The following is a 22358-nucleotide window of genomic DNA, read 5'->3' as shown; positions in this document are numbered from 1 at the left end:
TAAGAAAAGTACTGCATATAATATACCTATTTGTTCTATACACAGCACAACAAACTGGTTTTTACATCAGTACAGTTTCACGTAATAAAACCATACCATAGTCGTCAATAAATTTATTATCTAAAAAAAGTGTTATTTTGACTTAAATGTCAGATTTTACCCAGAGTAGTTTTTTTACTAGCATCTATTCAGAATTAATTAATTTGTAATTAATTATTGTGATTAACCTAAAGTGTTGACTTAGAAGATGTTTATTTTCGATTATTTTTTTTCAAAATTTTGAACTTTCACATTAAGGCAGCAAAACCACAGCAAAAGTGTTAATTTATACGGTCAAGTGCTTCAATAAACAGTTAATTTTACATTATTGGATCACTTTATGACTAATGTTCACACTGTACAAACAAGTTTTATTTCTTTCACTTTTTATTAATAAATTTTTACGTACGTCATACTTTTAATTTGAATTATTCTGTTGACCTGATTTAACCACTTAATTCATGTAATAATATACGTACTTTGGAGCAATAATAAAACATTTTCACCTCCAGCTGAAGTTGTTAAAAAAAGCCTTAAACTTGTCCAATGATAAACAAAAAATCTATAACTTTGTAACTATTTTTTTGCTTATTCTAGCCTTAAAAGGTTTAAAACATATTGCCTATTTGTAAAGAACATGGAATTTGCTAAATTTACTCAAATAGTACACCGTGTATATTTTACTTTTTCAAATTTCTTTCGAAAATGATTTTGTTCTTGGCTACAGACTCTGAATAAAAAAGTAAAATTTCTTTCTTTTTTTAACGTTAATGTAAAAAAGAAACCCAACAAATTTATATAACCAAACTTTTAGAAACTTTCACTTTTGCTCTGTATAATCAAAATATGGTGTGAGATGAACCGTTGAAATTAACCTTTCCGCAAGGAATATTTTTTTATAGCTGCTTAATGAATCACGTGAACTGAAAAAGCTATCTCTGATGGATTATTACAACTTTTGCACAAAATTGTCTTGTCATTTTTATTAATTGATTTCTCTAGAGTCTAGACTATATGGATCACCAACTGAAAAATGTTGACGTGAACGTCAAGGTTAACTTTACAAATATGTGATATGCGATAAGCTGATTTATTTCTTTATCTTATCATCAATTCATCACCATATTTAGAATTTATTGGTCACCATTAACTATGACTATGGTTAACTCAAATAGTGATTAATTATTTAATTAATAATGTGAACATTTATTTTTAATAAAATCAAATTCTGGGAAGATGTAAGTGTAATTTAATTTAAAAAAAATTAAACATCAAATAGTGTTTTTAAAGTTTCAGGTGCATAGCGACAACACAAATAATATAAAGGCTGACCTTATTATGTACAAAGGGCGGTCATTAACAGTCAAGCATAGTTAAAAATACAGGTTAACTGCTATGTTCAGAATCGATCGAAAAGCAATTACTGTAAATAAAATTTCCTGTTCAATTTATTTATTTATTTAATTCCATGTTTTTATTTTTAATAGGTTGCACGTGCTTGATGCACAGTCAAAAATAAAATAACATTAATTCCACAACACTAATTATAAAATTCACGTAAATGACCGGCCAATGTCGTAATTGGCCAACTAACATTTCACGGACTGTCATTTGTAATTTAATTAAACTAACCGCCAAACCATCGTCAATAATTTTCTTCCAGTCGAATTTCCACACAACGCTGAGTACTTGAACGAAAAATGACTTAAAATTGTAATTCGACATTAAACTGCTCTCGCAGAGATCCAATTTCGCCTCGAATTGCAACCCTTACCATTCACTCTACGTTCCTTTAGAAAAATCATATCTTTTTAGTTGCTTTTCGCACCGAATGGAATTGCGCTACGGGGACAAAACTTGGGCAACGAACCGGCTTAAACGAGAAGTCCCATGCTGAAGAAGCTTTATGGTGAACGTGATCGAGTCGCCGGATTTTATTGTCCGGTGCCAATACAAAAAAATGTTTCGTTCCTTTATTTAATGCAATAATTATTTCAAGTCATTTTGTGGCGTAGAATAAGGTGAACTTGTTCTTTTGTTCAATATGTAGTAAAATTTAATTAGAATAAAAAATCAAGGCGGATTCATAAGCCACAAATATAGATGTATGTTCTTTTACAACATTTAGACAACAGGTGAAGACGCAAATTAGAACATAGACCTAGTTATATTAGCTTCAGAAAGTTCAACTCTGCCAACTAAACTTCCACTTCAGCCCGAGTTACGTAACATTTCAGTTTTTAGCAAACTTTTGTCAGAAACGCAATGAACAATTTCTCGGGACATCAACATAAACATAAGCACTTGAGTACTCGTCGCTACGCAATTACGGCTTCGTCTGCAAAGTTATCTCTCCTCGGAGTAATAAGGTAATAACTCGAACTGCTGCTTGCACACGAGAATGATAAGCACCGTCGTGACGATCAAGGCACTTGATATTTACTGGAGTTAGCAACTTATCGATTTGGGAAAATTTAAGATTTGAGAAAAAAGCCAAGTGCGATTATTAACGTCGACAGATTTTAATGAGGTGTTGTCGTTAAGTGCTAAACTGCTTTCCACGGGTTTAATTTCAAATCAATTAACGGCAGTTGTAACTTGTAGGGGTAAAGTGGCATAGAGAGATTAAAAATTATCGTACGAGGTAAAAATTTGCTTAAATATTTGGCTTGGGAGATTCGTGCCGGGGAACATTTCTTACAGGTAAAAGATTGCCTTCAAGATATTTGCATCGATTTGTGTGGAGTTCAGTGGGGCCGCATGGCGAGAAGTTTTCATCGATTGCATTAAAGTTTATTTAATTACCCTTTTGACATTCTGTAACAGGAATTTCGGTTCTTTCAGTGCAATAAATACCCCAAAGTGAAAAATTTAAGCTTTAAGTAAAAATAAAGCAATAGAAAACAAAGATTTAAAAAAATCCTCTAGATCTTTCTGCATCACGTATTTCTAAAATTCAATACATCAATTAGTTATGGAAATTTCGAAACATGGTTTGCACCACTGTTCCTTCTCTCGTTATGTAAACAAACAAAATAAGACGTATTTTTTTATTGAAAAAAATGTCGTAATATAAATTAGTTCGTAATTCTGGTTTTTAAATCCTCTACTAAGTACACATTTAGAAATCCCAATCTTAATTACTTTTAATTGCTAACACACGATTTTTTTGATAAGATAAAATACATTGTTTTCTAAACTGGCTACATATTCACCGTCCTGAATAAAACCTGAATAAGACAAATGTCTCAAGGGTGAAAAATACCGTCTGTACTATTCATGTCTTTACTGGGTTATTAAATTCAAATTCAACTTTTCGGCAACATGCAAAGGGATCGTCAATACAAGCATACATTTTAGAATAGATTATGCGTATATGCTACACCATGTTTCAACTTTACATTTTAGTCATTTTAGCCAGAGCTAAGTCACTCCATTAAACCAACCTGTTTCTCAATTATGGCCAAAGTCCATGAAAAACCGAACATTTAATAACTTCAGGGAGAAAAAATATCAAACCTATTTAATTAACCTTTCGGTAATACCAGTTAGACATCTAAAGATCTGCAGAACAATTATAAACGTTTTTTTTTAAAACATAGTTTTTTTACACAATCTGAAATCCTGTGGGCTGAAAAGACAAGAAAATCTTTATTTTAATGTAAAGTCAGCCAGACTGAAGAACAAACATTTACTTATAATTTAGGGAAGTGGCGGTGACATCACTATATTAAAACAAGTACACGCAACCACGTAAATAATTTTAATATAAGATATTTGTCTCAAAGATAAGAAAAACTTGTTTCAGAATTTTTTAATTAGATGTTTCATAGATTTGTCAAAGATGTTGAATAATAAAGTGACAAAATGTGTACAATTCAATAATACTACTAGTAGTATTAATTTATTATTTGCTTTACAGGCTTAATAATATTACCAGTAGGGGCACAAATGAACTTAATCTACATAATACAGATAAATCAATAAAAATAAATAAAATAAAATATGTAAATATTCGAGTTTTATATAATAAATAGCACTTCTTCCCTACTTTCCTCCGATTCTCTCAATCCTTCACATCTTTCCATTCTCTCTTCATTTCCACACCTGAATCTCGCCATCATTCTTTTCTCCTTTATACTCTCTCTGTGTGGTGTGTATTTTGGTACTTCATTCTTAACTATTTTTCTATACTCTGCATTATATCTAGACTCCGATATTCTCGATCTGCGTTCTTGCTTATCTATATCTTTATCTCTTACACTCAGTTCTTCTTTCATACTCCTTCCCATTTCTCTCATTCTCTCTATTTCTTCACATGCATATCCCTTTCCTTCATAATACTTGTCTCTTTCGTTCCAAACATGTTTTCCCCCTTCCTTTCTTATTTCTTTCCAACATTCTTGCAATATTTTGCCCTTTTACCCGCTTCCACTCTCATTTTCTCCTTTTTTGTTTCTTCTCTCACTATATACCCTGGCGTATACTTTTCCAATCCCAATATCCATTTCAAGTATTTTTCTTGCACTTTCTCTATATCTTCATATTCCCTCTATCCCCAAATCTCAGCTCCGTACATAAATACACTTTTGGTCAAACTATCAAACATCATCATTCTTCTCTTATAATCATGTCCAAATTTTCTCTCTCCTATTCCCCATACTATTCCTATAAATTTGTTTGTTTTTCGGACCATTTCTTGAATATGCGCTCCATCTGAGTTATTGCTCTTTAATGTACACCCTAAGTACTGGAATTCTTTCACCTCTTCAATGTTTTTCCCTCTCCATGCCCACTCTTCCTTCTCATTTCTTACTTTCTTCCCAAACACCATCATTTTTGTTTTTTCCACATTCACTTTCAATTCCTTTTTTTTACATACTTCTCGAAACTTTTAATCATTGTTTTTGTTTCTTCTCTTTTCTTTGCCACAATCACCAAATCATCTGCGTACGCCAACGACCACACTTTCTCTTTGTCCACTACCACCCCTCCTGTCTGTGCTTTTCTGAACATTCCATCTATATCTCCTAGATAAGCTGCAAACAATGCGAGCCTGAGTGGGTATCCCTGACTCACTCCTCTATTTGTATAGAAACTCTCGCTCTCTATTCCATTCACTCTCATCTTACTTACTGTTTCTTCATATATTTCTTCCATTTTCGTTACCAGGTACTACTCCCTTTCTCCTCAAATACTCCCAGTATAGTATCATTGCGTATATCTTGTACGCCCTATTGAGCAAGGTGATCCCTCGCCAGTTCTTCACATCACTTTTTTGCCCCTTTTTAAGTAATGGGTTTATTATACCTTCTCTCCAGTGCCGGGGAAACCCTTTTCCCTTCCAAACTTCATCTACCACTTCCCATATCCTTTTTTTTTCACTCCTTTTGTCCCGAACATCCACGCTTCGTTCTGGATTCCATCCCCTCCTGGTGCCTTTCCTCTTTTCAGTCTTTCAATCTGTCCTCTTATTTCATCTTCTGTTATTTCCGAACCTCTCCACATTTCTTCCGTCGTTATGATTCCTTTATTTATTTTGCAGCATTTTTCCTCACAACCTCCCACTAATTCCATAAAGTGTCTTTTCCATTTATGTATTTTGATTTTCCTACTGACTTCAGACTTCCTTCTCCGTTCCTTCACAACATGAAACTTAAAACATGTTTAAAATGGAAAATTTGTATAAGGAAATATCGATTTTGCAATTAGGTTCCGCCCTATAATTGCAAAATTTATATTTCCTTGCAAAAATTTACCATTTTAACCATGTTTTAAGTTTTTTGTTGTGAAGAGATGGTTATGTATATTAAGAAAAAAAGGTAAAATATTAGCCCCGCCCACCCACCCTATCTCAATTCTGAGAGGGGCGGATGTTAATAGTAAAATCCTTATTTTTCTACGAGAAATTACCATGTGAAATATGTTTTTAAGTAATCGTGTTATACAAAGGAAACGTATTAATTAAAAAGGAAAACCAAAAGAGAACCCGACCCCATCAATCGTAATGAATTTTTCATTCGTTGGCAGGCCGAGGGGCGGAGCGTAATTGCAAAATCGATATTTCCCTGTACAAATTTTTCATTTTAAACATGTTTTAAGTTTGATGTTGTGAAAACGATTCTACAAGTATTAAAACAAAAAGGCAAACTATAAGCCCCCCCACCCGCCCTGTCTCAATTGTGATGATTTTTTTTATTCGCTGTGAACCAAGGGGGCGGAGCTTAACTGCAAAATACTTATTTCTTTACAAGAAATTAAAAACATGTTTTTGAGTGTTGTGTTGTTAAAAAAATACTACGCATATTAAGAAAAAAATGCAAAATATAGCCCCACCCACCCGCCCGATCTCAATTGTGATGATTTTTTTTATTCGTCGTGAGCCAAGAGGGTGGAGCTTAACTGCAAAATCCTTATTTCTCTACAAGAAATTAAATACATGCTTTTGAGTATCGTGTTGTTCAAAGAATACTATGTATATTAAGAAAAAAGGCAAAATATTAACCCCACCCACCCACCCCGTCTCAATTGTGATTATTTTCTTTTATATATCTCCATACTTCTTCTTCTGTTTACAGGGACTTTATTGTCTTTTCTTCTTCTTCTCATTTTTCTCTTTTTCTTTCTTCCCATTTTTTCCTATAATTCTCTCTTGCTTTTAGGTTCTCTTCTTTCCTTCCCTCGTTATTCTTCCATTTTCTTAATTTTTTCCTTGCTTTTCTCTTCAACTCACTACGTTCTCCGTTCCATCCATTAGTCCTCCGTTGCCATATGTATATTTTTCTTTTTTCCGTAGCTTCTACAATTAGGCTGCTTAGTTCTGCTATCATAGCTTCTATATCTTCTTTCACTTCGAATTTCTTTTCTTCTACTTCTGTATCTTTGAATTCCCTCTTCATCCCATATTTTTTTTTCTATTTCTTTTCTTTCGTTTCTTCTAGTGGCGTGTGGTCTGGTTCTACCCTTTCCCCCACTTTGAAACTCTCTATTTCTTCCCACGCCTCTTCGTTGACAATCCCATGGTCTATAATTGATTCTTCCCTAACCCCTACGTACGTCCATTCTCCTTCTTCATCTCCCTCCTTGTCTCCATTTGAAATTTCCCATCCCATTTCTTCTATTATCTGCCACAGTATTTCCCCTTCTTTGTTATTTACTTTGTCTTTTGATCCTCTTTTCTCTCCCTTTTCTTTATCTATTATTCTTGTCCCCTTATCGCCCAGTCTTGCTTTAAAATCTCCTCCTATAAGTATTTTTTTATCTCCTTTTTCTTTTCTTTCTTTTTCTATGTTTATCTTGGTTTCCTCCATTTTCTTGCTATAAACGATTATTATTTCCCATCGATTGTTATCCAGCTGTATTACTTTCTTCATTAGTCCGTTTTTATTATTACTTCCCTTTTCCAATTCTTGCATTTCTTTTCGAATTCCCATTATTATTCCCCCGCTTCCTTTCCCCCTTTTCTTTTCCTTTGTCGCCCCTTGACACTCTCACACATAGTCTTGAGTTAGCGTCTCTTCCAATTTCTCCCAGTTTTCTCTTTGTACCCAAGTCTCTAGTAACCCCACAACATCAAATTTTCCCACGTAGTCCCAGAATTCCTTTTCCTTTTTTCGCAACCCTTGGACATTCCAAAACAGTACCCTCATCCCTTTTTCTCCTAATTTTGTACCAGCTTTCCTTTATTCCTTTTCCTTTGCCTTATTTTCTTCCATTTTTCCTCATTTTCTTCCTTCTCTTTTGGAACTTTACCAAAAATTTTCTGCCTTCTTGAATCTGCCCTCTTCTTCATTCCATTCAAAATTTCTGCCGTCTACAGTTAACTTTTTATATCCCATTCTAACCATTTTTCCTTTATTTCTCTCTTTTGTTGCCTCTTCTTTTATCTTGTTTTGAATTTTAAATTAACTTAAGTTGACGACCCTTTTAAGTTCTTCTTGCTTTTCATTACATTTATTTTTTCTTCTTTGTTTTCGAATTCCACTACATAAACTTTTTAACTTTACTCTCTACTTTGACTTTCTCTTCTAAAAATTTTGTCTCCTTTTCAATTATCTGCTTCTGCTCTCCTGTTCCTATTTCCAATCCGATCATCACTACTTTATTACTTCTCTTTTCTCTCTCCATTCGATCTAGTTGACTTTCTACTTCACCCACTCTCTTTCCCATTTCTTCCTTAGCTCTCTTCCATTCTTCATACGTATCTCTAATTTCTTGATTTTGCTCCTGTAGTTGATCTCTTGCTTGTTTTAATTCTCCTCTTATTGTTGTAAGCTCTTCTTTAAGCTGTGTATTCCATTCCTTCGATAATTGTTTATTACTTTCTCTCATATGATCTCTGATTTGTGTCGCAAGTCCGCTGATCATCTTCTTGACCTCCTCCATCTCTATATCTCCTTGATTTTTCTTCTCACTACATTAAAACAAGTACACGTAACCACGTAAATAATTTTAATATAAGAGATCTGCCTCAAACCTAAGAAGGACTTGTTCCAGAATGTTTTAATTAAATGTTTCATAGATTTGTCAAATATGTTGAATAATAAAGTCAGAAAATGTGTACAATTCAATAATAAATAAGTAAAATAAATTGACCATTATTTCTTTTTTATTATTATTATCTTCCAACATTGACATAACTCAAACAAAAATCTATCCTCCTTTGTCTGTACGCTCTTTACAAACTCTCCCAACGTCTAAAAATTAATAGGTCATTAAAACCTAAAAATACTCCAAAATGAAACAACTTGTGTAAAACTATTCACAGAGTTGATACGCCCGAGGACACAAAGGCAGCAATTTGCCTATGCTGAATGAAGATACATGACTAGGGAGGATCTGTCCTTCCACTGTGTCAGCAGACCAGCCGCTGCACCTTTGATACAAATCGTAACGCTAAAACAAACGAAAACTTTATTATCACGTATCGAACCGGGGATTCTTTCGATTTTCCCGTCGTAAAGCGGAAATAGAATTATCATCGTAAAGGAATCCGTCTTTACAGTGTGTCATCAAACCATAAAAAGTAAACAATAAAGTTACGTCACCTGAATTAGACAACCATAAAACCTGTCCGAACAATTCCACTAATTGATCTAAACCACCGACCGCGCCATTTACGGAGCTTCCACAATTACGAGGTTATGCAACCAGATATACTCATTGTTCGCTCTTATTATTTAAATTACAACCCGAAGTTGGCCCTCGTTTTTTTCGTTTCCGCTCCACTTCCATACCAACGCAAAATTAATCAGCCGCACTAATTACGTTCCGCTCATTTTTGTTGACTGTAAATTTTAAAATAAAATTATCTTCAAATTGCATTACCGCTAAATGAATTAGTCTTCGGTTCATTTAAGCGAATTTATTTGCTTCTAGCCGTACGTACGGAACAAATCAATTTTGTTGAATTTCTCGTGCATGCTTTTACGTTGCTTTTACTCCTCTGTTGCACTATAATTTTATTTGGGTCCTCTGGAACCGATTCGGAAAGAACGCTGACATCCCGCAGAAAAAGATGCCATCTTTATAGACAGCCGCAGGCTTTGAGATTCCTGATGCCGTGAAACCGGACGATTGTGTTTGGCCCTTCCAGCTGAAGACAGAACCGTATTCCAGCAATTCGCGCAATTTCGCAATTACTTTATTATCGCTTAGTCTTGTTATTTATAGCTGTGGTTAATATCTTTATGGCTTTATGTGTTTAGTCGCCTAGTTTTTTTAATGAAGGGTTTAGGTTTAGATGACTGCACTGTTTTTTCGAACTTTGGAATTTTTCTAATCCTGTTCTGGTGATAGAACGGCCTCGTCTTAAAATACTTCGTGGCAAAAATAAATGTGATTCTTATCGTGTAGGACCGAGAGAGTTGTCACTTTTGTAACATTCTTAAATAATTCGAACAATTAGAGAATGCGGACATTCTCCGGATATCGGAACTTCAAGGAAACGAATGTGATGGAACATCGATTCACATTGCTCAAATTCAAAGGCTTTGAGAGAGTTTTGATTGAAATTTACCGGAAAAAAGGAAGTGTTGCCAACCGAAACAACAGGCTTGCCAATAATGCCCACCGAAGGGACAATATTTTGGTCTGGAAATGTTATTTCTGTTTATTATTAACTCACTGAATTTTGTGCAGTTATGTAACAACATGTGAACCTTTGTACTTTTGCCATATTATAAAGCGTGATTAGAGTTAATTGCTCGGTTTTCGTTTATGAGAGCAATATAAATAATTTTATGATTTATGAACTTTTTCGTCGGAACTACATGCACAGGATGTCAGCAAAGCTGGTGATGGATGAGCACGTTTCTTAGAATTTTGTTCCAGCAATAGGCTGAAGTGCTGTGTCTGTAATTTTATTAAAACTCATCAGTGTAAACATTATTACAACCTGTCAATGGATCGTTCAAAAACTAATCCAACAACAAAACATAGCTTGAACTATCAAATCGCTTAATTCCTCTACATCATTGTTTCATGTGTTCTCCATTTCCATAATCTCTTTTTTATTTGTTTATTTTGATTATCTTTGTTATCTTAGCCAAGCTAATATAAAGCCAACGACCCATCTGCCTCGGTTTTACTACGAAAATGATCTCCCTAACACTATTTTTGCTTCTATTAGCAAGTGCTTGGTCAGACAATAGTACCTTACCCACTGAGTACCACATCACCATCGTACCAGAATTTAGTGACTTAACTTTCACAAGTGAAACAAGAATTACAATCGTGGTTCAAGAAGCCGTAAGCAGGTTAACATTGAACTCAAGGGGTTTAGAAATTCAAGACCCCAAAGTTTATAATAGTGCAGCCGAAGAAATAACTGGTGTAGGTTTCATTAGAGAAACAGAAAATGAAACAATAGAAATAACGTTTGCTAGTGATTTAGAAGAAGACGGGATTTACGATTTGGTTTTTCAAGCTTCTGGAACTATTAATGAGAACTACGATGGATTTTATGCGGCAAACTATACAAAAACTGTCTCAGGACAAAAACAAGAAAGGTACCACTAACTCTTGTAATTCTTCGGACTTAACAACAATTTTAGGACTATTCTGCTGGCCAACTTAAAGTACTACAAGGCTAGACAAGTCTTCCCGTGCTTCGACGACTTAACCCACTTGTCAACTTACACCCTAACTCTAGTGAGACCCAACGACTACATTTCAGTATCTAACACTGCCAAAACGTCAACCGCAGACTAGTAACTCACAAAATTCGAAACTCCCTCGGTCTATAATTAACAATTTTCAGTGACACAAATCGAAGTAAAGACGTTTTTGCCCCTACGGATCCTATCCCTCCCTACGAACTGTCTTTCGCAATCATTGACTTTGTGAAAGAAGAATTTGACGGTACTACAGTCTACAGTGTTGCCAAAGAAGACACTCAATACGTAGGAGAGCTTTCATCGCAAGTTGCCCAAAAATTCCAAGAGCTCTATCCTGTCAAAATAAATAGAATACACCAGATCGTCGTCCCTGATAATACTCTCGTCACAAATGTCGTCGACAATATTGGATTAATCATTTACAAGTAATTAAGCTTAATCTTTTTATTACGCAAAAGTAATTATGTGGTATTATAGAGAATCCGCTGTTGTTTATAAAGAGATACGTGAATCTGTGGAGGACAAGCAAGAAATTGCGAAACTTGTAGCTCTTTCTGTGATCAAGCAGTACCAGAGGGAGTCTTTCGAATGGTGGCCCAACTATTGGGCGAAAATTGGAACTCTCGTTTCGTATCAATATGAAGTTTTGGACCAGCTCCACCCAACGTGGAGACTGTACGAGCAATTTGTTACTGAAGAACTCTTAAGTCTTCTGGAGGAAGATGTAGACGGACGCGATATTTCGGTGCTACTGCCGGAGGATCAAACTCCAGATGTGTTCACGAAATCGCAGTTACTCAAATGTACGTGCCGCTGAAGTTTTACTTGATTTTAATAATCTATTTGTAGCGTTCTCTTTCGTTCGAATGTTTTCACACTTCCCTAGTCCCGGAGAGTAAGAAATTGTCCAAAGTGTAGATTTTTTTTCTGATTTTTTGCTTCTAGTATTCTTGACGATGAAACTAACGCTGCGGCACTTTCGTGGATCGAAAATAAAGGGTACCCGCTGGTGACTGTAACCAGAACCTTTAATGAAGTTGACAATAATATCACTTTCGTTCAGGTGTGGTACTATAGTATTGTGTGTGCTCCTAATAACTCATGTTAAAGGGTAACCTGGTCCTGCGTTCTCTTCCCGTCAACATTGTGTTTGAAAACCAAGAAGGCGACTCCAACAATTTTGATTTCGTTTTGGACCGGAGCGAAATTATGTCAAATTACCGGGACTATATTTCGTCCTCATGGTTTACCGTCAACTTGGAACGACTGGGTACGTGCACCTAAAACCTATCGTTTTTACTGGTGATTTTTTCCAGGGTACTACCGTGTGAATTACGGCACTCCAAATTGGCGCAATCTTGCAATGTTCCTCATAAATTCTAGAAACGATATTGATACAATATCACCACTAAATCGAGCCGTGTTAATAGAAGATGCTTTCTACTTTAGCCACCTGGACCGATTACCTGTGACCCTCTATCTAGAACTCATCCTGCACTTAAAAAGAGAGACCGACTTCTTCCCAATTTATGCTTTCATAAAAACAGCCAACAGAATTAAAAGTTTGTTGTACCTAACTTCTAGTGCGCAGACCAAGTTTATGGTAAGATACAGTTCCACACGTACATGTTTCTGAGTGACCATTTTAGACATTTGCAACTCGTTTGGTCGAACACTTGTATGAAAACATCGGTACTTCTCTGAACTCAACGGAAAGCCACATTGACACGTTAAGTCGTACCAAAATTTTGACTTGGATGTGTAGCTTTGGATACGCGAAATGCCAAGAAGAAATGCACGCGCTGCTGTCTAGTGGAGGTTCGACACATCCAGATCTGCAAGAACTGGTGTTCTGCGGCGGCATGAGACGTGGTACTTTGGAAAACTTTCATTTTTTATTAGACCAGCATATGCAGAGCGGAAAAAAGAGGATTCTCAGAAGCATGGCCTGCACATCTGACACTGAAATTTTGAGGTACTACATCACTGCGGTTGTTGATGAGAGTGCCATTGTGCATCTAAAGGAACACGACAGAGTAGACGTATTTATGGCAGTTTTGGAGGGAAGCGACCTCGGTGTCGAGGTGGCTCTGAATTTTGCCAAGCAGTACCTGGAGCAAATTTTAATAAGGTTCACCCAGGAAGATATTGAAAGGATGTTTATCGCCTTGTCGAGGAAGTTAATTTCGGAACCTCACCAGAAAACGGTATTAACGAGAAGGTTTTTAGTAAGGGTTAAAACGTCTTGTTTCAGATTAATGCTATTATTGAGTGTCTCACTGATGAGCAAAAGGTGCAATATGGTGACTTATTTAGAACTGTCACAAATACTATAAACAACAATAAAAAGTGGAGAAGTTCGAATATTGGAACTATTGAAACATGGCTGGATGCTAACGAAATAACAACAGTGGCACCAGGAGGGGAAAATACGACCACAACTGTTACTGCTAATAATAGTACTACTACTAGTACTACTACCACGCCATCTCCAGGTGGTGGTGCTGCTGATCTTAGAATTTCTTATACTTTATTTGTAGTTTTCTTGTTGACTTGTATTTTTTCGTCAACGCAAATTTAGAATAAGTAGGAAATTTTAGAGAAAAGTGTTGTTATTTTTTCTACTTATTGTTCGTTTCCTGTATTTTTAAAATATAGTGTACGTTACTTTCTTAAGATTTTATATTTCCACAAATACAATGTTCTACTACACTTCAAATCAAAGAAGGATGGATTCCGAAACATGGTACTATTTTTGCTTCTAACATCTAAAGCCAATTATGCTAGGTTTTAATTTTAAAATCAAAGCAAATAATCTAAACGATACTTTATTTACTATTTTTTTACTTTTCAGCGCCAATTACATACTAAGTAACATAGTGATTAATAGTTGTAAACATAACATCGTGACCTTGTTTATTTGTATATTATTATAAAAACTACAGTACTAATTAAATTATATCGCATATATAAAAGAAGAAAATATTGACACAACTATGTCTCCATCAGTACCTATCACAATGATCAATACATTAGTGATTTTAGTGGTACTCCTTACCACTTCTTGTTCTTCAGTTCCACTACGTATTATCGCGGTATAAAACATTTCTGTAGCTGTAACCACTATTTTTAGCGTCAACTTTCAAAAAATGCAACCGAAAACAAGCAGACTTCAACCAGTGCTTAACAACTGCCGTTCAAGACGCTATTCACCAACTCGATAAACCTCACCCAGAAGTGAATCTACCCAGTTTCGAACCTTTTGTTTATCCGGTAGGCACGGTACGACTCGGTGCTGGGCCTTCTGTCGTTCACTTCAGGCAAATTGCTAAAAACGTGAGGGTTCACAAACTTACAGAATTTTCGTCACTAAATGCGAGGTAATTTTTGTTTTACTTTTTATCGCTATGTAAACAAATTTTCAAGCATGGACTTTAACACAAATATCTTCCGTATGAATATCGACTACCCAATATTAAAATTTGAATATGATTACGAGATCGACGGTAAAATCTTGGTAATGCCTATACGAGGAAAAGGTCTTGCTCATATACATCCCAGTACGTACCGTACTACAGCTTACGAGTCGATTTAAAGTTTTAATTTCAGAAAATCTCTCAATGGAGATAACATTTACTCTAGAAGAAAAGAACAAACATTATAAAGTGGTTAATAGTACTATTACTTATACAAAAATGGGGGGTTTGATGATTAACCATGAGAATTTGTTTGACGGAAACAAGGAATTAGGTGATAAAGTCAATGCCGCATTGAACGAAAACTGGAAAAGCATATTTGACGATTTGAAAGCTGGTTATGAAAAAATAAACGCCGAAATTTTCGGAAACGTTTTTGATAAATTTTTGGATAAGGTGTCTGCGTCGGAACTTTTTGGTGACCCTTAACATTTTGAATGTTACTTATTGGTGGTAGTTTTTTGTAAAATTAATGTAAAACTGTTATTGGAAATAAATATATGTTGTAACATGAGGATTTTTCTTTTACCATCACGGAATAAGTGACTTTAGTAACTGTTTTGACAGAGAGAAATAAAGGAAAAATGGTTAGAATGGGATATAAAGAGTTAACTGTAGAGGGCAGAAATTTTGAATGGAATGGAGAAGAGGGCAGACTGAAGAAGGTAGAAAATTTTTAGTAAAGAGCCAAAAGAAAAGGAAGAAAAGGGGGAAACAAGGCAAAGGAAAAGAAATAAAGGATGCAGATAGGGAACTCGGAAAAAGGGAATCTGGTACAAAATTAAGAGAAAAAGGGGTGAAGGTACTGTTTTGGAATGTCGAAGGGTTGCGAAAAAAGGAAAAGGAGTTCTGGGACTACTTGGGAAAATTTGATGTGGGGGGGGGGGATAAAAAGAGAAAACTGGGAAAAATTTGAAGAAAAGAAAAAGGGGAGAGCAAGCGGGGAATAATCATGGGAATTCAAAAAGAAAAGCAAGAAATGGAAAAGGGAAGTAATAATAAAAATGGGCTAATGGAGAAAGTAATCGTTTATAGCAAAATGGAGGAAACCAAGATAAACATAGAAAAAGAAACAAAAAAAAAGGAGATGAAAAAATACTTGTAGGAGAGGATTTTAACGCAAGACTGGGCGATAAGGGGACAAAAATAACAGATAAAGGAAAGGGAAAGAAAAGAGGATCAAAAGACAAAGCAAATAACAAAGAAACAAACAAGAAAGGAGACGAAGAAGGAGAATGGACGTACGTAGGGGCAAGGGGAGAATCAATTATTGACTATGGGATCGTCAACGAAGAGGCGTGGGAAGAAATAGAGAGTTTCAAAGTGGGGGAAAGGGTAGAATCAGATCACATGCCACTACAAAAAAAATCAAAGGAAAAGAACAAGAGTACGAAAAACAAGAGAGAAGAAACGAAAGAAAAAAAATAGAAAAAAGAATATGGGATGAAGACAGAAGTAGATTAGAAAAAAAGAAATTCGAAGTAAAAGAAGATATAGAAGCTATGATAGCAGAACTGATCAACTTAATTGTAGAAGCTACGGAAAAAAGAAAGATATACATATGGCAAGAGAGGAATACTGGATGGAACGGAGAATATAGTGAGTTGAAGAGAAAAGCAAGGGAAAAATTAAAAAAATGGAAGAATAACGGGGGAAGGGAAGAAGAGTACTTTAAAGCAAGAGGGAATTATGGGACAAAATGTGAATAAAGAAAAAGAAAAAAACGAGAAAAGGAGAAAACGAGAAGAAGAAGAGAAGACAATAAAGTCCCTGAAAACAGAAGAAGAAGTACGGAGATATATAAACAAGGAAAGGAGGAGGAAGACTGAAGTCAGTAGGAAAATCAAAATATGTACAAAAAAGTGATGTGAAGAACTACCGAGGGATCACCTTGCTAAATACGACGTACAAGATATACGCAATGATAGTAGATGAGGGGTTACGAAAGGAGATGGAGACAAGAGGTATGTTATCAGACGGTCAGGCAGGGTTTAGAAAAGGAAGAGGTACTATGGACAATGTGTACATCCTGCGGCATTTAGTGATTGAAAAATATTGCAAGAGTGTTGGAAAGAAATAAGAAAGGAAGGGTGAAAACATGTTTGGAACGAAAGAGACAAGTATTATGAAGGAAAGGGATATGCATGTGAAGAAATAGAGAGAATGAGAGAAATGGGAAGGAGTATGAAAGAAGAACTGAGTGTAAGAGATAAGGATATAGATAAGCAAGAACCCAGGTCGAGAATATCGGCGTCTAGATATAATGCAGAGTATAGAAAATTTGTAAAGAATGAAGTACCAAAGTACACAGAGAGAGAGAGAGTATAAAGGAGAAAAGAATGATGGCGAGATTTAGGTGTGAAAATGAAGAGAAAGAGAATAATTTTTGGATGGATGAAATTGACAGAAGGTGTAAGATATGTTGGAGAGTGGGAGAAACAATAGAGCATATGCTGGAAGGATCTGAAGGATTGAGAGAATCAGAAAAGTACTACATCGCTACGGTTATTGCTTGAAGTACCACCCTTCTAAATCAAGAAGTCGACATATTTGCCGCTTCGGACAGTTCATTGTCTACATAATTAATTTCGGATTTCTTTCTCGCGTGCTGCCAGGTACTACCTCAAATAACTTCTCTCACTCTTATTTTTTTATCATTTCCATCAAAAATCCAACCATTTTCAACAAATATTTCACACAGACAGTTTATCAAATAAAGTAAATTAAAAAATTAAGTGAAACAAATACAAAAATTAAAAACGTAAAAGATCTAGAAAATGGAAAACGAAGAAATAGATACAAAAGATCAAGAAGTATTTAAGAGTGGAAAATTTTATGGACAAAGTATTAAATGTAAAGGTACAAGTGTAATTAAATTCACCGATTACACACTGCATAATAGCATTTAATAGTTTATTACAAACAAGATGTCGTGTACTTGTTGTTTGCATCTTATTAATATAACTACAGTAATGAGCAACTATACGCATATATAAAAGAAAAAAATAATCAACTAGTACTATTCACAATGATCAACAGAATAGTGGTTTTAGTGGTACTCTTCACCGCTTCTTGTTTTTCGGTTCCACTACGTATTATCGCGCTATCAAACGTTTCTGTAATCATAAATATTATTTTTTAGCGTCTACTTTCAAAAAATGCAACCGAAAACAAGCAGATTTCAACCAGTGCTTAACAACTGCCGTTCAAGACGCTTTCCACCAACTCGATAAACCCTACCCAGAAGTGGGTTTGCCCAACTTAAAACATTTTATTGTTCCAGTAGGCACGATACGATTTGGTGCTGGAACTTCCGTCGTTCACTTCACCCACATTGTCAAAAACGTGAAAATTGACAAACTTGCAGACTTTTCGTCACTAAATGCGAGGTAATTTTGCCTTATTTTGTAACGTAATGGTAACAATTTTTCTAGCATGGACTTTAACACAAACGTGCTCCGTCTGGATATAGACTACCCTATAGTGAAATTTGATTTTGACTACGAAGTCGACGGTAAGGTCTTGGTAATGCCCATAAAAGGACAAGGTTCTGGCCAAATACATCTCAGTACGTATCGAGCTATAGCTGACCACCGGAACTAAAATTTTAATAATTTTAGAAAATGCCTCAATGGTGGTAACATTTACTCTAGAAGAAAAAAACAAATATTATAAACTGGTCAACAGTACTATGACTTTTAAAAAAATGGGGGGTGTGATGATTAATCTTGAGAATTTGTTTGACGGAAACAAGGAGTTAAGTGATCGAATAAATGTCGTGATGAACGAGAACTGGAAAGGCATGTTTCAAGATCTGAAAGACGGTTATCAAAAAATAAACGCCGAAGTTTTCGGAGGCATGTTTAGTAATGTTTTAGATAAAGTATCTGCGGCGGAACTTTTTGGTGACCCATAAGATTTTGGATTTTGCTTATTGGTGGTGGTTTCTTGTAAAATCAAAAAACTGATAGTGGAAATAAACAATGTTGTAACACCAGGGTTTTATTTGCCTTCAAAAATCCAACCAGTTTTTCAAATAAAAATTTTAAACCTGAACTGCCTTATCTAATTTGTATTTGATCTTTGTTCGTTGCAAAGGTGATGCTTTTAACCAGGATTTGGCGTTTAATTTTTGAAAAAAGTTTTATATACAACAGATTTCGCAAATTTATAGTTGGTCTCAAAAGCATACACGGAATATTTTTGACATTCTTAATCTGAAGTCAAACACACTATTTCAGCTTCCATCTAATTTGCATTTTTTTTTAACGGTGATAACATTGCATTTAATCACGATGTTAAATACTTGTTTACCTACATTTTATTAGTGGAAAAATTATATCAGTAAACAACGTAAATCGCTTGTATAAAAGAAGAAAATATACAATATTGCAACTGAGTCGTCACCAGTACCATTCACAATGATCAACACATCAGTGATTTTAGTCGTACTCTTTACCACTTCTTGTTTTTCAGTTCCACTACGTATTATCAAAGTATCAACCTTTATGTAATTGTAAATTTCATTCTTTAGCGTCCACTTTCAAAAAATGCAACAGAAAAGAAGCAGATTTCAACAAATGTTTAACGACTGCGGTTCAAGACGCTCTTCACCAGCTTGATAAACCGCACCCAGAAGTGGGTTTACCCAGCTTAAATCCTTTCGTTTCTCCAATAACCACGATACGAATTGGTGCTGGCACTTCCGTAGTTCACTTCAGTCAAGTTATTAGAAATGTGAAGATTGACAAATTTGCAGAATTTTCAGCCCTAAATGCCAGGTAATTTTATCTTTTGGTTTGATGTCATCTCAACAGATTTCTTATAGCATGGATTTCAACACGAACGTTTTACGTCTAGATGTAGAATACCCAGTAGTAAAATTTGAGTTTGACTACGAGATTGACGGTAAGATTTTGGTAATGCCCATTAGAGGACATGGTCCTGGTAGTCTTCAAGCCGGTACGTATCGTGTTAGAGCGTACCAGTGACGTTAAGATTTTAATTTTAGAAAATATGTCATTCGAAGTAATATTTACTTTAGAAGAAAAAAACAAATATTATAAAGTGGTTAACAGTACTATGGTTTTCAAAAAATTGGAGGCTATGAGGATTAACCTTGAGAATTTGTTTGACGGAAACAAGGAGTTAGGTGATAAAATAAACGTGGTACTGAACGAAAACTGGAAAGGCAAATTTCAAGATCTGAAAGATGGTTATCAAAAATTAAATTCCGAAATTCTTACAAGTACCTTTAGTAAGTTTCTGGATAAAGTTTCTGCATCGGAGCTTTTCGGCGATCCGTAACAATATCCATTTGTGCTTATTATTAGAAAAAGTTTGTTGTAAATTAAGTACCAGGTGGTACCAATAAATAATTGAATATGGACCTGGGTATCAAGGTACTACAAAGGGATGTGCACCATCCGGGATTTCGTTTAGAGTTTGATTGCATCATTTATAGAAAACAATTAATAATACCAATTAAGGGTAAACGAATTAGATTTATAGTAAGTGATAAACTAGTAAATCTCTTTTTTTTCTTCCAGTTTGAAAGATTTACCTTTGGTGTCGTAAAGTATCGCAAAATTGACATTCGTTGCGAACGAAAAGTTCTTCCATCATTTTTATTTTAATTTAAATTTTATGTGACAATTGCATGCTAAATAATAATAGTACTTAATAAATAGTCATAAATTCACGTCGTGCAATTGGTTATTCACTGACGTATACATACGTAAAAAATTATATTCGCACCTATAAAAGAAGACAATTTTGTTAAAACCGAGTCTTCAGCAGTACCATTCACAATGATTAACAAGTCACTGATTTTAGTCGTACTGTTTTCCAGTTCGTGTTTTTCGGTGCCACTACGTACTACCATGGCATAAAACCTTTCTATAATTGTAAATTACATGTTTTAGCGTCCACTTTCAAAAAATGCAACAGGAAAGAAGCAGATTTTAACAAGTGCTTAACGAACGCCGTTCAGGACGCTTTTCACCAACTCAATAAAGCACACCCAGAAGTGGACTTGCCCAGTTTAGATCCTTTTGTTTATCCGGTGGGATTGGTACGAGTGGGTAAAGGGACTTCTGTCGTTCAGTTCACACATGTCTTCAAACACACAAGCGTTAAGAAATTCACAGAATTTTCATCACTTAAAGCGAGGTAACTTTGTCTTGATTTTAACTATGTCTTAAAGGAGTTCTGTAGTATGGACTTTGACACAAACGTCTTGACTCTGGAAATCGAATACCCAACAATAATATTTAATTTTGACTACGAAATCGACGGTAAAATCTTAACAATACCCATAAAAGGACAAGGTCCTGGCCAAATACATCTTAGTACGTATCGTACTAACACTTACACGAGTATTAAAAATTGTTATTTTAGAAAATTTTGCCATAGAACTAACTTTTACTTTAAAAGAAGAAAACAACTATTATAAAGTGGCTAACGGCAATTTCGCTTTTAAAAAAATGGAAAATGTGTGGTTTAATTTTGAGAATTTGTTTGACGGAAACAAGGAGTTAGGTGATAAAGTCAATGCCGCAATGAACGAGAACTGGAAAGGCATATTTGAAGAAATGCAAGACAAGTACGAAAAAATAAATGCCAAAACTTTCACAGGAATCTTCTCCAAATTTCTCGAAAAAGTACCTGCGAGGGAACTTTTCGGTGAGCCGTAGCGTTTTCATTTGTGCTTATTAGAAAAAGTTTGTTGTAAAATTTAGTGACAACTGGTAATAAACAAATGCTGTAACAAGACGATTTTATTTTTTTCTATCTTTTTTTTTGACTGTTATGTTATAAATATTATGAAAGCAAAATATGTCCACAGTTTTCCATTGTGTGAACTACTCAGTCGTAGAGAAACTGGAGAATTTCCTAAATTAGAAGTACGATTACTTTAGTACTAAACTGACAAAAACGTAAATAACCATCTTATAGAGTTTTAATTTTTGACACTCAATGTAACAAAAATTAGAACTTTAATAAAACCCATAATCCGCCACTACATTTGATTAGAACTCAATATGTTACGAAAACATACTCTGTTAATTTGTTTATAAGATGGGAACGGGATACTAGGTTAACAATGTATTGATAAAACGCAAGGATATGACTGGTTTCTAGTGAGTTTTCTCTTTGGAAAATATAATACTAATAATTTAAAAAAAGAGTGTACTATTCTTGATTTGATCAATAAAAAAATTGAAAACGCCGCCGAGGATCGAACCCCGGACCTTTCATGTGCAAAGAAGAACGTTTGTGCACGGGTCTTTGAGTCAGAAGTACGTGGCTACGTACTATTTGGCTAAAGAAGAAGAATTGTAATGTATAATAATAATGAACAAAAACTAAGCGGATTCATAAAGCACAAATATGAGAGTATATATTTTTTTTAATACAAATGGCGTTTACTAAGCAAAATTTTAAGGTGACATTATTACGATGTTGATGGAAGCAACCAAACAAATCATCGCAAACCTACGTCATTTTCGTAGAATAACAATTATTATTAATAACTTCGATATTCTCCAAGTATGGCACTTCTAGAACTTATGTACATACTTTTTACTTCCCGAGCGTAAGCAAAGGAAGTATTGTAATCGAGTCCGTCGGCCGACTCTCTACTTTTGCATTTTCTCGACCTATAATGACCCCTAGAGGACGAAGAAATAGGTCTCCCGTTTCCGTCTGTCTGTCCGTCTGTCTG

The 22358-nt window shown here is 34.9% G+C and overlaps 4 protein-coding genes across 4 annotated transcripts; all 4 read left to right on the top strand.

The window, feature by feature from the left end:
• Nucleotides 1-10613: 10613 nt before the first annotated feature.
• Nucleotides 10614-13827, top strand: LOC135127193 (aminopeptidase N-like). The gene is made up of 10 exons (XM_064053575.1): nucleotides 10614-11048; nucleotides 11094-11249; nucleotides 11300-11581; nucleotides 11634-11959; nucleotides 12006-12051; nucleotides 12102-12219; nucleotides 12267-12426; nucleotides 12473-12759; nucleotides 12806-13363; nucleotides 13411-13827. The coding sequence occupies exons 1-10, from the start codon at nucleotides 10636-10638 to the stop codon at nucleotides 13735-13737; spliced, it is 2673 nt and encodes an 890-aa protein (XP_063909645.1). The 5' UTR covers nucleotides 10614-10635; the 3' UTR covers nucleotides 13738-13827.
• A 99-nt stretch (nucleotides 13828-13926) lies between these two features.
• On the top strand, nucleotides 13927-15143 carry LOC135127194 (circadian clock-controlled protein daywake-like). The gene is made up of 4 exons (XM_064053576.1): nucleotides 13927-14240; nucleotides 14290-14536; nucleotides 14583-14716; nucleotides 14766-15143. Exons 1-4 carry the CDS (start codon nucleotides 14153-14155, stop codon nucleotides 15059-15061), a joined length of 765 nt encoding a protein of 254 aa, XP_063909646.1. The 5' UTR covers nucleotides 13927-14152; the 3' UTR covers nucleotides 15062-15143.
• Nucleotides 15144-19053: 3910 nt separating this feature from the next.
• On the top strand, nucleotides 19054-19939 carry LOC135127372 (circadian clock-controlled protein daywake-like). Its single transcript, XM_064053818.1, has 4 exons — nucleotides 19054-19117; nucleotides 19167-19413; nucleotides 19461-19594; nucleotides 19644-19939. The coding sequence occupies exons 1-4, from the start codon at nucleotides 19054-19056 to the stop codon at nucleotides 19937-19939; spliced, it is 741 nt and encodes a 246-aa protein (XP_063909888.1).
• A 77-nt stretch (nucleotides 19940-20016) lies between these two features.
• Nucleotides 20017-21327, top strand: LOC135127371 (circadian clock-controlled protein daywake-like). Its single transcript, XM_064053817.1, has 4 exons — nucleotides 20017-20122; nucleotides 20557-20803; nucleotides 20849-20982; nucleotides 21032-21327. Exons 1-4 carry the CDS (start codon nucleotides 20017-20019, stop codon nucleotides 21325-21327), a joined length of 783 nt encoding a protein of 260 aa, XP_063909887.1.
• Nucleotides 21328-22358: the final 1031 nt, after the last annotated feature.

Source organism: Zophobas morio, unplaced genomic scaffold (genome assembly GCF_036711695.1).
Source record: "Zophobas morio isolate AGI-343-1 ecotype UQ-CSIRO unplaced genomic scaffold, CSIRO_AGI_Zmor_V1 ptg000011l, whole genome shotgun sequence".
Lineage (NCBI taxonomy): Eukaryota > Metazoa > Arthropoda > Insecta > Coleoptera > Tenebrionidae > Zophobas > Zophobas morio.
This window is presented reverse-complemented; position numbering and strand designations above follow the sequence as displayed.